The sequence below is a fragment of the Diadema antillarum genome, unplaced genomic scaffold (genome assembly GCF_040938485.1).
Source record: "Diadema antillarum isolate AM-2024a unplaced genomic scaffold, OU_Dant_1.0 seq00000343_RagTag, whole genome shotgun sequence".
Taxonomy (NCBI): domain Eukaryota; kingdom Metazoa; phylum Echinodermata; class Echinoidea; order Diadematoida; family Diadematidae; genus Diadema; species Diadema antillarum.
This window is the reverse complement of record NW_027271355.1, coordinates 498367-513640: the sequence shown is the minus strand read 5'-3', so window position 1 is coordinate 513640 and position 15274 is coordinate 498367. Positions and strand designations below refer to the sequence as shown.

The 15274-nt window shown below is 38.6% G+C and overlaps 1 protein-coding gene across 1 annotated transcript; it reads right to left on the bottom strand.

The window, feature by feature from the left end:
* Window positions 1-614: 614 nt before the first annotated feature.
* Window positions 615-10494, bottom strand: LOC139730899 (actin maturation protease-like). The gene is made up of 7 exons (XM_071641776.1): window positions 10305-10494; window positions 5718-5910; window positions 4296-4379; window positions 3185-3306; window positions 2453-2579; window positions 1891-1961; window positions 615-981 (listed from the first exon to the last, which is right to left on the bottom strand). The coding sequence occupies exons 2-7, from the start codon at window positions 5867-5869 to the stop codon at window positions 632-634; spliced, it is 906 nt and encodes a 301-aa protein (XP_071497877.1). The 5' UTR covers window positions 5870-5910; window positions 10305-10494; the 3' UTR covers window positions 615-631.
* Between the last annotated feature and the right edge of the window lie 4780 nt (window positions 10495-15274).

Below are 15274 nucleotides of genomic sequence, written 5' to 3'. Positions count from 1 at the left end.
ATATCAACTTCTCTCTAAATATGTGTTAGTACAATGGGACCTTGTTGTAAAGGGGTCAGACAGAACAAAAATCTTATACCAAGGTTATTTTGCAGGTCCCCAATCTTTATATTTCTTTGTTGTTATAGCCTGGTATAGTACTAAACCTGATATAACAGGGTAATTGTCTTCAGGTCCTTGTTATAACGAGGTTCCCCTGGATATGAAACAGAACAGTTTGAGAATGTTGATGGACAGCCATGGCAAAACACACTTAAAATGCTGCTTGCATACAAAACATGCATCAGTTGTGTGGAGACATACAGACCATGTTGCATAAATATGGTTATATTTAGATAAAGAATTTAAACTTTAGCATAAGCCATAATGACTTTACAACCAATACAGATTTGAATCTCATCATGATTTCAAAAGCAAGTGAATCTTATCAGTACTGAAATTTTTACTCTCTTTTTATGCTCAAACAATTTACACATAAAAATCATCCGTTGAGGAAGTGATAAATGCAGCTGTATTGTTAAAGAGCAGCATGATGCAGTCAAACCACAGGCCTCTCTGTGTGTTTGCAGCCCATGAGGAAGATTCACATCCAGATATTGTTAATACTGAAAAGCCTAATCATGCTGGACTCTCAGCGTTGGAGTGTCTGCAATAAAATAGCCTTGAGAGCAAGGCCCTCCGTTAACCCTTCATCGGGAAAGATGAATTCTCCCTGGAGGGCATGCTTCGAGGGGTCGTACTCCTTGAGGTTCTTGTTGCTCTCCGCAAGTGTCTCGTACGACCAGAGACCCAGCAGACGACTCTTGCCTTGTCTGGCAAACATGTAGATGTGGGATGTATGCATGAGGAGCTTGGGGAGGTTTGCTATGTCCTCAGCTGACCATGGAGGGGAGAGGTAGACTAAATTTGTGGCAAAGAGGTCTTTCTTGCATTCCATAGGAAGAGTTGTCTTCATGTCTGGGGGGAAGGACAGCAGAAACCCTGAAAAAAAAATATTATGAAATACAAAAATCACACTGTACCTTGCCATCTCTAACCTGACAAATTCTACATTATCCTGTAAGCTCTGACAAGTCTCCTGAAATAAGTACAGGTACATGTATGTGTGAACTTCTTTATCACAATACATTCATTGGTAAACCTTCCAGATGCCACACTGAATGTACCATAATATAAACACTGCGTGTACCTAAACCATGTTTGCTCACAACTATGCCATGTATCACACTTTTGCGTCAGATATCGACATGCTGTAACTCTTGAAGAATGCAAGTGCGGCATCAAAAGTATGTATACACATACTCCACTATAACCTGAGCACTTTCCAAAGGTTTACCCAACTCACAGCATGGTTCTTCATCAGAACACACTGATGACTTCACAAAGGTTGTGGAACTTCCCTGTTTGATCTACCCGAAACATTCTGTCAATAGCAATAGTTTTACCACCAGTGGACACTGCCTAACTCAATTACTTAGTGTGGACTTTGAGTACCTGGATTCTCCTGGAAGTGGCAATCCCTACAAACTAAAGGAAGCATCATTTTATATCTTAACACATTTGCGCAGGTTTACCAAATCAATCTAGTGTTTATGGGGATTAAGCTGTACAGTACGGTTACAAAGGGCTGATATGATCCTCGTGATACAGTACACACATCATACCCTCCACACAGAGCTGTATTTAGAACATTTGAAAAACATCATGGAGGGTAAGAAATACTGTATGTTCAAGGGAGTGGAAGGAGGATATAGAACTGTCACTACAAAAATGCATGTGATAATTCATGTGAGTGAACTACACCAGTGAATAATAGGCCCTAGAGTAAATGTGGTAAAATATCAAGGCCAGGCCCAGGTGGGACAAAAAAGTACTGCAACATTGCATCACCTGTAAGAACTGCCCAGTGTGCCCTGTGTCCATTCCTGGAAGCAGGCTCATGGTTGTAATCAGCATCATATCTGGGAGGACTCCAAGTCAAGGCTTACAACGTGGGGAAAGAAACGGAGCACACCACCATACTTACATGTATTTACCTTCAGAGATACGACATGGCATAATGAATTTCCAATAAAAATCAATTAGGAGTACTGAGGAATAAAGATCTAAGAATGAAATTTGCACGGCTGAGGAAAAATAGAAACCATATACACTTGCACTGTATAAGCTGTCATTGTCTCACAGAGATATTTTCGCAAATGAGGTCATGGACATTTTCGCGAGATGTTCTTTTTGCGATTTGACACCGAGGGAGGCTATCAAAAGTGCATTATAATCCTAGCGCACACATTGTTATATTCAAGGTCAAACAGTGATTCACAAAATTCATGAAAATTAAACCACAAAAATAACAGCGCATACAGTAGCTCATTGGTTTATCAGTATGCAAGAATGACTTCAAATACCATGCAAACACACAACCATCTCAATGGCTATGATAGGGTCAGGATACGGTATAAGAACTGGAAGACCTTTAGCCAGGTGTTTCAATATCTCCAAGATGTTGGATCTCAGGTCACCAGACAGCAACATCCCAGTCATCTCTAACTCCTCTTCTGCTAATTTCAAGGTGTTTTTGGCTGGATAACAGAATTGACAAGAAGACAAGCAACGTTGACTATGTAAAGTATGACTATGAAATTGAGTGATGTCTGTGCTGTATGACATGAAACAATAACAATTTACAAGACATAGTTAATAATAATAATAATAATAATAATAATAATAATAATAATAATAATAATAATAATAATAATAATAATAATAATAATAATAATAAATTCTGATTCCTCACACATTCATAACTGCCTAGTTTGTAGTAATGCTGAAATTGTACAATGTGGAGCACAAGACATATTATTTTAAAATCATCTTTGTGGTCTTCTCTTTGAAATAAGAAATCTATGACTGCATGAAAACACTTAAAACAAATCCAATCATGCATATTATACTCTCACATACAAATACAGGCCATTTACATGCTGTAGCCTAAGTTTGAATGCACAGCCATGGCTACGTGTGAATCACAAATCACAATCTTTTATTAGCCTCACATATACTGATGGGTAAATTTACAGGCCTACCAAAATATCATAGACTGGCATTGTTTTAAAGATCGGAGAAAGCAGAATAAAATCTAAGTCTGGTCAGGACAGTGAATGTGGATAAGAGATCATCTGTGAACCTGAGAACATTTCTCCCTGTAGTGTGAAGCCTCTGTTCCTGGCTGCGTCTAAGATGACTGCCAGAGTTCTCCCGGGCAGGCCCAACATCATTGCTGCCATGCTCAAAGCCACCAGTCCACATCTGACAAGACACAAACACACAGATCACAGGCTGGTTTGTTTACCATGTTCAGCAGGTAAAGGCTTCACCAATGGTCTGCTTTTATGGCTTACAGTTACATGTATACACAGATTCACTCACATACAGGAATCAGTAGATTGCTTGCAGCATTTCCAGTGTGAGTACATGAACTCACTTTCAAAAAGAACTTGAAATTCTCAGTATGATGATTGGTGTACCTGAGTCCCGTTTCATAAAACTTGTGATCAATAATAACTGCCACATTTCTATGACAAATATGCTCTCAGCCAATCTGAGGGAATGATTTCAGTAGCTTATAACAACTATTGTAACTTATTATTGATAACAAGTTTTATGAAACGGGAGGCATGGTCATCATTCATGTCAATGATGTAAACTCCCTACAACTACAACAGTGCAGGGTATATAATAGGTAAAATTTGTGGCAAATAGGCAACCGACACATCTGGCAAAAGCTTCACACAATAACATTGTAATTATCCAGACACTATTTCCCCACTGATCTTTGTATCATATTCAATGAGAAATATGTATATATCTAGATATGTGTGTCACACAGTTACAACAGTGTTTGCCATAACTAAAACATTTGTTCAAACTATTCAAATGTGATATGCACTATCTACATTCCAAAGTGCTTTTGTTTGCTTTTTCTCCGTGTTCTTTCCTGTTTCAAATGACTTAATAATCACATGGCAAACCAGAGTTGTATGAAGTCTTTTGAAGTAATTAGTTATGTTTAGACAGTGATTCTTTTGACCTCAAGGAAATGCTAACTTCGAGGATAAGCTCTATGGGGTGCCAAGTTTTACATTGCTATTTCGTCATGAAATCAGTTGATCATTTCATTGAAATGACTCATTTTGTGACGAAATCAACAATGTAACACTTGGCACTCCAAAGAGCTTATCCTCGAAGTTTGGGATCACCGTCTGAAAGTAACCAACGTCACTGCTTCATACACTTACGTTGGACCCTCCTGACCAACATGTGTAACCTGCCGATTGCATGCCAACCATCTCAAACAGGAGTCAGGATCAGATATCACTCTCCTACCAGAGAGAAAAAACAAACAAACATAAGAGGCACTCTTTCTTTGTAATCAAAATCAAAGTTAGGCATGAATGACATCTCATATGCTCTCAACCTGAATACTGCTCAATATATCTTGTCTTCCCCTTCCTCTTCCTTGTGGCATCACCTATAGGGACCGTAATTCTATATGATCTAGGTCTTTTTGTTTGTCTGAAATGTTTACTGAACTATTTCTCTTTTCTTTTCTTATTTTAAGATTGCCTTTCATGTCACACTTTAAGAGTCTAGAGTTCACATGAACATGATGGCAGCAAACCCTTTGAAGTAATGTTAACCCATGGAAGGTGAGTCCCGAGAATACTCGGGCAGATGTCTATGGGAAATGTGTGTTATACCAAAATCAGGCTGTCCTCAACGGGTTAAAGAACTTATTGAACAAAAAAGAGGTCAACTAGAGATACTCTGGAATTATTCAGGAACTCTAAGTGTACTCACATTTAATCCACAAAGGCACATACTATACATAAACTTGGCTCTATCAGGCCTGGATCTGAATAAGCAGAATTTTGAAGAAAAAGAGGGGTTTTTTTTTTTCTTGGTAATAATGTAATATTCAGTGAATGGGCCAATATCCCTGGCATCATGAAGTTCTAAATATTTATGATGTAAATTCCCCAAGGATGATGATAGTAAACTATGGCTGAAATTAACATCTGCAAACATGAGAGAAAGTTGCAATCCAAATGTTGCATCTGTGCAGGGGCTCACTTGACCATTTGGTTTAAATGTGGGATGAAACAGATACAATGGACTCCCATTATAACGAAGTCCTCGGGACGGGCAGTTTTCTTGCGTTATATCAAAATGTTGTTATAACCGAATAAAGAAACAATAGAAATATATAGAGCACATAATGTTGCGGCCTGAAAAGTTACTTTGTTGTAACCGGAATTTCGTTATAACTGTGTTCGTTACAACAGGAGTGCACTGTATCGCCCTTTGAAAAATCATAGATTTGGATGGTGAAGATCACATATTGGTTGAATATTTGGTCATTAGTTCCGAATTCTTCCCGTACCAAATCATGATGTCACACCCATTGCTCATTACATTCTTTTGCTCATCACTGATACAGTGTGCAGCTGTGCATTTGAGCAAAGACTTGAAACTTGGCAAATAGTAGGATTATGTGACTGTGCATGGATGCATGGCTCACACGGAGAAACAGTGTCAAATATTCTGCAAACTATGGCTCTTACTTCACTGAAGTAGACATACCGGCAACGATTATGAAGGCAGACAAACATAATCACAAAGCCTACCTATAAGAAGTTATCAAATATTGTGAATTTTACCAGTCTGGAAGTCTTTGAATGGTAACCCTTGTTTCCTCTTCTTCATTCAATACTGGAGTATGAACACTTCCACTTGCTGATGATGTGGATGGAACAGGCTTACAGGTCCGCAGCGGAGGGGGAGGAGGTGGGGGCACTGGGTTTGATGCCATGGCAGATAAACATCATCCCGACACACAGATCCCTATTACAGCTGTACAAACAAAAGTCATTACTTAGAATACTTAGATTCTGCAATTCCCACTTTACATATCCTGTGATGTGTTGTAATAAAGAAATGTGTTTTGAAAAAAAAGTGTTGTCTGTGTGTGTATGTGCATGTGTGTGTGTGTCTGACTATAATCAAAGTAATATTGACCAAGAAAAAAAAACAAAGTCAATACTGCAAGCAAGATGCCCTATCATTTCTAGTCTGAAACAGCGTACTACTCAAGATTCACAGTAAGTCATGGTCACACTTGTCAACATTCAACTTCAATTCAAATTCAGCTCAGCCACATAGCCAAAACTGGAATGGAAGGGAAACATTCTGTATAGGGCCTACCCAGGATCTGTAAATAAAATATTACTGTCAAAGATTAATTCTCCCTTTCTTCTCCTGTTTGTTCATGCTGTTCTGTGTACTTCTTCTAGATCTGGGGCTACAGTATAAATAACGATGATGAATGGCAATGGCAGCTAGTGCACAATACCAGTCAGCTGAACAAAATGATATGTTAAAGAGTTTTCCACCCTATAAACCATTAAAGGAAACCATAGCCCAAATATAAATTTGGGTTTTGAGAGGAAGCAGCAATATTAGTGGAACAAACCAGCGAAAGTTTGAGTAAAATCTGAAGATCAAATTTGTTTGAATCATTCCTTCATTAAAGAAAATGCTTAACATCCTTAACCAGATCAATTATGCATTTAGATAACTGCAGGTATACATCGAAAGTTACTAATCACAATTTTAAGAACATACAACACAGATGACATCCGTAAAATTAACGCGCCGATATCAACAATATGATATTCAACACTAACAATCATTATAACAATTTTATCAATTCCATTTATATTCATACAAACATGCAGACTTTGGAACATTTGAAATTCAAGGGGGATTAAACATTATGGAACTCCATGCGAGGTTTGCTTTCTTAAACAGTAATGACTCTAATAACAGTAATAAAATTGTGGTGCAGTCATTAATTGCTGGACAAGGAGATTACTACACTTAATGATGTCATTATAATGGACAATGAACAATATAAAGGAAATAGGCATAAATATATACACATATATATATATATATATATACATATATATACATATATATACATATAAATCAATATTCTCACTTTCTTAACGAAAAGCATATGACTTACAACTTTCAGAAAGCAGGGGAATATTTATCACCCATGACATATTGTTATGTCGCTACAAAGTCGATAGATTGAGTACTTTTCAAGAAAAATCCAATTGTGGAATTCAGCTGCTTATATTTTCTGTACATATTGTTGTCCAAAATGATGTCACACAAGTTAGTAGTCTTCTTGTATATCCAGCAAAAATGGCACTGAAACCCTAAAATTCATAACTTTTGAACAGATAGATTGTCAGATTTTCCTCAAAATTTCTTGCTGTGTTCTTACTTCTACTTGTTTCAGATTATTACTGTTTGTACTGAATCCACATTTATATTTCGGCTTAGGTCTCCTCCAAGAATCTAAAATTTAAAGTGACTGGAATTATACTGGGTTGTTCGACTGAACAAAATGAGTATGACTGTGCGTCGTAATGCATCGACACCCTAATGATCTTATCTATCAGTATCAAAAGAAATTTAAAATATCTCAGAATTTCTGCAATTTTACTCACATGTAAAGAATATACTCTGAATTCACAAGCGGGCATTAAAAATGTGATTTTGAGGTACACACTCCAATAAAAAAAATAACTGCTTCAAATGTGGGGGGGGGGGGGGTGTTATTTTGACATGTACTCAGTAGTGCTGTACTTTGTAACCGACACCCCTACCCTCCATAGTAAATTGCCAATACGTGTGAAGTGCACGTAATGCTTTACCAACGCGTACAATCTACAGTGTCACTGTTTTGCAGTTGCTCTTGTTTATTACTAATACTATCAAGGGTTTTCAATAACATTTTGATATTTTCAAATCCCCAGTGAAGAATAGAAAACCACTGCGCATAGTCTCATGCGTGAATTTCGTTCTTTATTACAAGTAGCGCTATAGCATAGGCCTAACTAACCCCAGCGCAGGGCGCTGTGTACGTACCAAGTACAGGGGTGTCGGTAACTGCGACCAGCCCCAACGCTCCCACGGTATAACTGTGCACAAGGAGCACCCCGGGGTTATGCCCCAGTCATATATAAACATGGATCCTCAAGGATCTACTATGATAATCTGGGGAGTTCCGGGATAGTTTCGACCTCGATGGAGCGTCGACGAGCGTTAGTATGACTGTACACACGGCATCAACACGGCAGCTACACGGATAAGGCTTGAAGAGCGCGGCGTCTACACGGACCAACACGGCATCTACACGGATCAACATGGCAGCCACAGGCCACACGGACCACCCCGGATTGCTTTGCCAACACGGCAGTCCCCGGATGACCCCGGATGTTTTTGACCTCCAAAAGTTGCCGTGTTGGCCTCCCGGCGTTAACAAGTATCTCTCCCCGGATCACCCCAGATCTGATCAGGAGTGGTCCGGGATCAGGGATGCCAAGTTCAAAAAAATTTTATGAGTGAGATTTTCATGACTCGGCATCTCGGCATGCGAATGTGCGCGCGAGCGAGGGTGTGGGAGGGGTTTTTCCCCCCTGCGGCCTCCCACGGCAGGGAGCTTTTTTAATTTTCAGCTCTTAATGGTGTGATCAGGTGCATACTTAAGTGACTATTTTTTACTTATTTTGAAAGACAAAAGGGAAATATACCTTCAATTGCAACTATCGCCTTAATCTTTTGAGCTATGCTCATTATTATAGGCCCAAGTTGCAGACTTCGCCCGATGCGTGAGAAAAATGGGTGTCATGCGTGAGATCGTGGGATGGCCCCTACATGCTTGAGTCTCACGCAGAATGTGTGAGACTTGGTAGCTCTGCGAGATGTCTATGTGACTGGGGCATTAGGGTGTCGGTAACCCCGGGGCGCTCCTTGTACACAGTTATACACAACGCGTTGGGGCTGGTCACAGTTAGGGTGTCGGTAACTATACAGAACCCAGTTGCTGTATGAATCACTTCGCACAGCGTCTGGTCGGGCTAGGGTGTCGGTTTCATTATGTAGGCCTAGAGTAAGTTTACAGACAACAGTGTCAATGTGTTGGTCACCTAGCATACACATGGGCAATTCCGCAGTTAGGTGGACATGACATGGATGAAAGAAATGTGCCTCTTTATCTTACTCTTTAATCTAGGTATCAACTAATGCCATGGATGTTCAACAATCATTAAGGTCTTTCAAATTCAGTAGATTTTATCTTTCGTATTGATTGATTTCGCGAGATCTAAAACCATCATTTAAAATGTACATGTGGGACTGGGGATGCTGAAATTCACTTAAATGCAAATTACAGTGGGTTCCTTTGAAATTTTTTCCTCAAAGTTTTGGTAAAGGGTAAAAGATAAATACATTTAAATACTCCAGAAGTCATGTGACATTTTGTCAATTACAAAAGGGTGAAATGACCTGCGGAATTACTCCGGACAAATGTAACGTTACTAACCGTAACGTTACTAACCATGCTTTTGGGGGTCTAGCTAAAAAATTATTGGTCGAACTGCTAAAAAACATTGTGTGAACATTTGTCATGATGCAATAATTGAAATTAATGCAACACTTTGTTTGAAGTAACTTGAATTTTTGCACACTTTTTGTTACAAGACATTGATTTTTTTCTCATGTCCTTTTTTCGTAACGTTACTAACCAGCCCTTTAAGTTGCCATAGCAATTCTAATATTTATTGGATTGTACTCATTCTTTTCTATATCATAGACCTGGGAAGGATGAACATGTTTTTGACATAATTTTGGCTTGAAATGAATAAATGGTAATTTAGTAGTAAAAACAAATATCTAAATTTGTTCAAATGTAACGTTACTAACCGCGGAATTGCCCACTATACATTTGTACTGGTATCATATTTATGCCATGTTGATTTACTTGGACGTCTATTTCATAAAGGATAGTATCATGTAACGTAATATTACATTAGCTCAAAACACCCCGTTTGTGACAGCCTTTGTGGTGTCTATTTGCGGCAGGGGGGCGTTTTATTCTACTAGTATCAGGTGCCACTTCCCATACTTGAGAGTATAAACTCCTGATCCTGCTTATCAAGAGACTGATGATATTAAGAGAATAACAGTTTGGAAACCCGTGCTCTGCACGGCAAGTGCAACTGCAAGACAGCGGACTTGGAATCATGGCAATACGACGTCGGAGTGTGCGGTCTCCCGCCTCATTCGAAGTTCGCTTATACCCGTATAAACCGCCTGGGAAGCATATTAATTCGTCCACTTCCTCACTCACAGACTACCATTAGTTTCTAACTAACAAAATTTCAACTTACCTGATCGGTACTTTGACGCATGTTATTCATTGGGTATTCATCTTTTGCACTCAAAATGTAGGTAAAGAGGTGATGAAATATGAGCTCCTGCGACTTCTGGTACACAACGTTCAATTAGGAGCTCGTGCCTAGTTACAGGATTCTGGCTGGAGCATTGTATCGAAGCACGGGCGCGGGTCGAATCGCAGCTGCTCACATCACAGCTAGCTCTACAGGCTAGCTGAGCTGAGGCGGCGCGGGCTGCGTGTTTTTTTTAGACGGCACAGATTGGGGAAACTAAAAATCTATCGGGGACCCTATCCCTAAACCTAACCCTAATCCTAATCCTAACCCTAACCGGCAAAATCGTGAAATAGGCCCCACCGCAGTGCGCGTGCACCCGTGCGTTAGCAAGCAAGGTTAGGTTAGGGTTAGGGTTTAGGGTTAGGTAGGGTTGTATTTATGGTTAAATTGGCCATTAAATTAGTCAAGGGACATTAGGGAGTCCTTCCGAGAACAAAAAGTAGAAGACCAAAGAAAAAAACGGGAGAAAGGGAGGACGAAAGATGCTATGCTGTGGAAATCGGCCCCACCGCCGTATGCATCTCGCGTAAACGCCGTTTGGTGGGGCCGCATTCACGAGTATTATACTGTGGAAGAAAGCCCCACCGCCGTGCTTATCTGCCGATGAACGCCACACGGTGGGGCTGAATTCACGAGTATAAACAGGCGAGCCGCCGTAGTATTTGTACGGACACGCAGTGGTGGGGCCTATTTCACGAGTATGCCCCCTAACCATCAAACCCTAACCCTAACCCTAACCCTAACCCCAACCCTAACCCTAACTCTAACCATAACCATAACCAAAAACCCTAACCCAACGTTTTTCCCATAGGTTTAACACGCGCCATGCCCCAATCTGTGCCGTCTTTAAAAAAACGCGCGCGGGCCGCATCGGAGCCGCAGGAATGACTGGAGCGCGGTTATAAGAAGTAGCCCGCGTGCGGAGTCTGCGGACTCGTGCGGAGTTTTACAGCGGCTAAGATAAGCAAAGATTGATAACTTAAATTATGGTATGGTACTGGTTTCCCTGTTCAGTTTGGTCAGTCTTTCATTATTTACCATTTAAACAGAAAAATAAGAAAATAGCAGATAATTATGGTATGGTACTGGTTTCCCTGTTCAGTTTGGTCAGCCTTTCATTATTTACCATTTAAACAGAAAAATAAGAGAATAGCAGATGATATAGCTGATGTTGTTATAAACAATCAAAAGGTATTGCGAGTGTCTTGTACCGGTACATCATTTCTTGGCATTATGTTAGATGAACATCTTAATTGGGCGCCTCATATAGATGATGTTGTTTTGCATAAAATATCCTGTGCAACAGGTGTGATCTATAGGATAAGACATCTGTTATCGTTGAGGATTTTATTATATATTTATACCGCCACTGTATTGCCACATTTAACATATTGTTCAATGATCTGGGGCCAATTAAATGTGCAAAATCTCTTTTAAATCGTGTGTTCACACTTCAGAAAAGGTCATTACGTGCAATAACAAATTCTCACCCTTCAACACCTTCTCAACTTCTGTTTAAAAAGCTCCAGCTTCTTACTGTATTTGATATATGTAAATTACAAACAGCCTCATTTATGTATATGTATACTCATAAGTTATTACCCTCTGTCTTTGATGATATGTTCAAATATACGAGAGATATTCATTTATATAACACTAGACAAACTGGTAACCTATATTTACCTCTTCTCAGATATGTTACATCACAAAGATCTGTTAAATATCAAGTACATGTTTGGAATTCTGTGCCTGATGAAATGAAGTTATGTCCTTCCCTTGCCTCTTTTAAACGTAGATATAAGATATATTTCTTGAATAATTATAATTGAAGTTTATGCAGAACGTTCATATGATGTCTGCAATGTGTGTTTTTTTTTTTTGTTTTTTTTCTCCATATTTTTCACTCGTAGTGTGCTTGTTTTTATTTTTTTGTTTTTTAATCGTCTTTCTTTCCCTCCTTTTAAGCGTATCTTATAATGTACATAAAATCTCAAGTGGGAGTCCAGCCGTAGAAAGGCCAATGGCCTCTGCTGGCTCCTCCATTTTCTCTCTTAGAATTTCCTTTTTCTTTTTCTAAATCTTTTTTTTTCCCTCTCCATTGTGCTTATTTTTTTTTACATGTATACTGTTACCGAATGTAATGTTATTATCTTCGCCTTGTTCTTTGTCACATGTATTTTAATGAGAATTTGGAAATAAATGAAATGAAAAATGAAAAATGAGATGTAACAAAAACCCAGATTTAGTGCTTCCAAATAGTTCTAAAATGTGATTTAGGTATAGAAACAACCAGTATCAAAATTTTAATCAGGATTGTTACAAAATGTGAACAAGCTTTAATAAGATTGTTTTTAGACTAAATGGTATACAGTTATGGTTTAATAAGAAACACAGCGATATCTCCCTATATTTTAGGTTTTACTGCAAAATTTCGGATAGGATGTTTGTAATACAACTGACCTACACATAGGCCTATGCATCAAATGTAATAATGCAAAAATTAAAAAAAAATCACTGCTCCCAAAGGTAAACTGTACCACTAACTTCCACTGCCACACCATGAACGGTATCTGTCTTTTCCATCAATGACAGCGCTAAACATTAAAAAATCATATATTATAAACTTTTGAGTGAACTGCATGATTCTCAATCTGCAATTATTCTTTCAATATCACCGAATTCCAGAGTGTCCAGAGTAGTAGAGTCTTTTTCAATAGTTTTGTCATGAAATAGCACTTGGTAGCATCACAAAGCACCAGTACCAGTATCACTTCTGTTGGAATACTTGAAAGATTCCATGGATTTCATACAATGAATAAACTTCTCTGGTTGTTCAGATGTAGTTTTGGAAGTCAACATAAAATGGCAGTGGATTCAACTTCAACAACCCCTCCCCCACCCCCACCCCCCCCCCCATTTTCATGCACACACACACACACACACATGTATGACACATGTACACACAGGTATGACCTTTGCCGTGTATTCCCTGCACTCACTAAAATCTCTTTGTTCAAATGTCATGCCACAGTGTCCTTTGTGCAAATTGTAAATGACCTTAGCTTGTATATATATATATATATATACTGTGTGTAAGGCAAATGAGATGTGAAAATACAGCTGTATGTATTTTTGTACATATCACCAGGAAAGCAGATCATTTATATACATATACAATTGTGTACATGTACATTTGAACAGCAAATACTAGGTAAGTGTAAATGTATTTGCTATTTTATTATGATTTGAGAGCAGAAGACTTTCTATTGCTGTATTAAAGATAAAAATTTGTTAAAGCAGTCCAAAAAAAATAAATAAACACACACACACACACACACACACACACCTTGCAGTATGTAGTACAGTTCTGTATACGCCATATATTTAGCGAGTCTAATTTTTTGCAATTTGGGATTTCCTGACAAATTTGTGAGTGGTCAAATTTGTCTTTGAGGAGTACAGTAATGAAGACAGAAATGTATGCCTGCACATCACATTTATGTTGGGACACAAATAGCACCCGACTCACAAAATTCACAACAAAAACCTCACAAAATATATGGTGCATACAGTAAATTCAATGACATGCAGCATGTATCATTCAAAGAATATGGTACATGTGACAAGTTGGCATATTTTTCATAATTTTATTATCAAAGACTAACAGACAATACTCACATTGGTTAAAAATCACCATGAATTGTGATCAGTTAATCCACACAACTTAATTGACTTCATATAAAAACATAAATGAACTTACCAACACAAGCACAGTAATCACTGGTACTTGGCAATACTCCATGATGATAATGAGGACTTCACCCAGAACCACGACATAGTTGAAGATATAGCAGCCTTCAATTACATATGTACACTTCACCAATGAACAGCTTGAAGCATTACAGCACTTACTGTCAAGATTCTGAATTCGAGTAACGGTAACAAGTCTACTGGGCTTTTTTTTCCCCTCTCCACAGCTACTATGCTAGTAACTACTGGTGACAATGTACTGTATGCCCTACAGCATTGTCACCCAAATGCCTAATAAGCAATAACAGCTATCAAATGGCGCACTTCTCAATGTATGTCAATCAACTTGTGAGCATTCACAGGTGCCTCCTTTAATTTTTGGAGGTCAACTTAATAACTAACTCATTAATTTCTCACTTCATGTTAATCAAAAGGGTGAGCTTTAAATCAGGACAAAGGGTATTCATTGTAGGCCTATATCATTTTCTCATTCATGGTGATGTACAGCCAGTGGCCATATTCCCCCTCCCTACACACACACAGAAGCACAGAAAAAGTCTTGCATGAATACATGGGTCCTCCAGTTCTAACCTACACAGGAGCAAAGGTATGTTCACTTGTTCCCCTACTAAAAAAACAAACAAAAACTAATAGTTATATGTTGTTTTGTTTTGTTTTAGGCGTGTGTGTATGTGCGTGTACGAGTACTCCGACTGAAGAACCTTTGGTAGCTAGAGGGAATTTACTCTGAAGGAACAACAAAACACAATCAGAAATCCCCCCCCCCCCCACAAGAAAAAAACAAACAAACTGAAAATTAAAAAAAAAACAAAAAAACAAAACAGTGTCCTGTTATCCCTTTTGCCATGTTAGAATACTTATGACAACAAGTGACAAGCAATCATGGACACACATGCATTACTGGTACAGTGTATATTAAATCAACAAATCATGGAATGGTTCATGGTGAAGGATTTCCTTTCTAGCATATTTGTTGTGATTTAAACTCGAAGTGTTGATAAAAGGCTGTTTGCTTGCTGCTGTTGTTGTTGTTTTAGTAATGGGAAAACAGCCTGTGAGGATACCTATGGAAAAATAGATCCACTTCATTTCTTTTTCTTTTCTTTTTTTTTTTTGGGGGGGGGGGGCATATCATA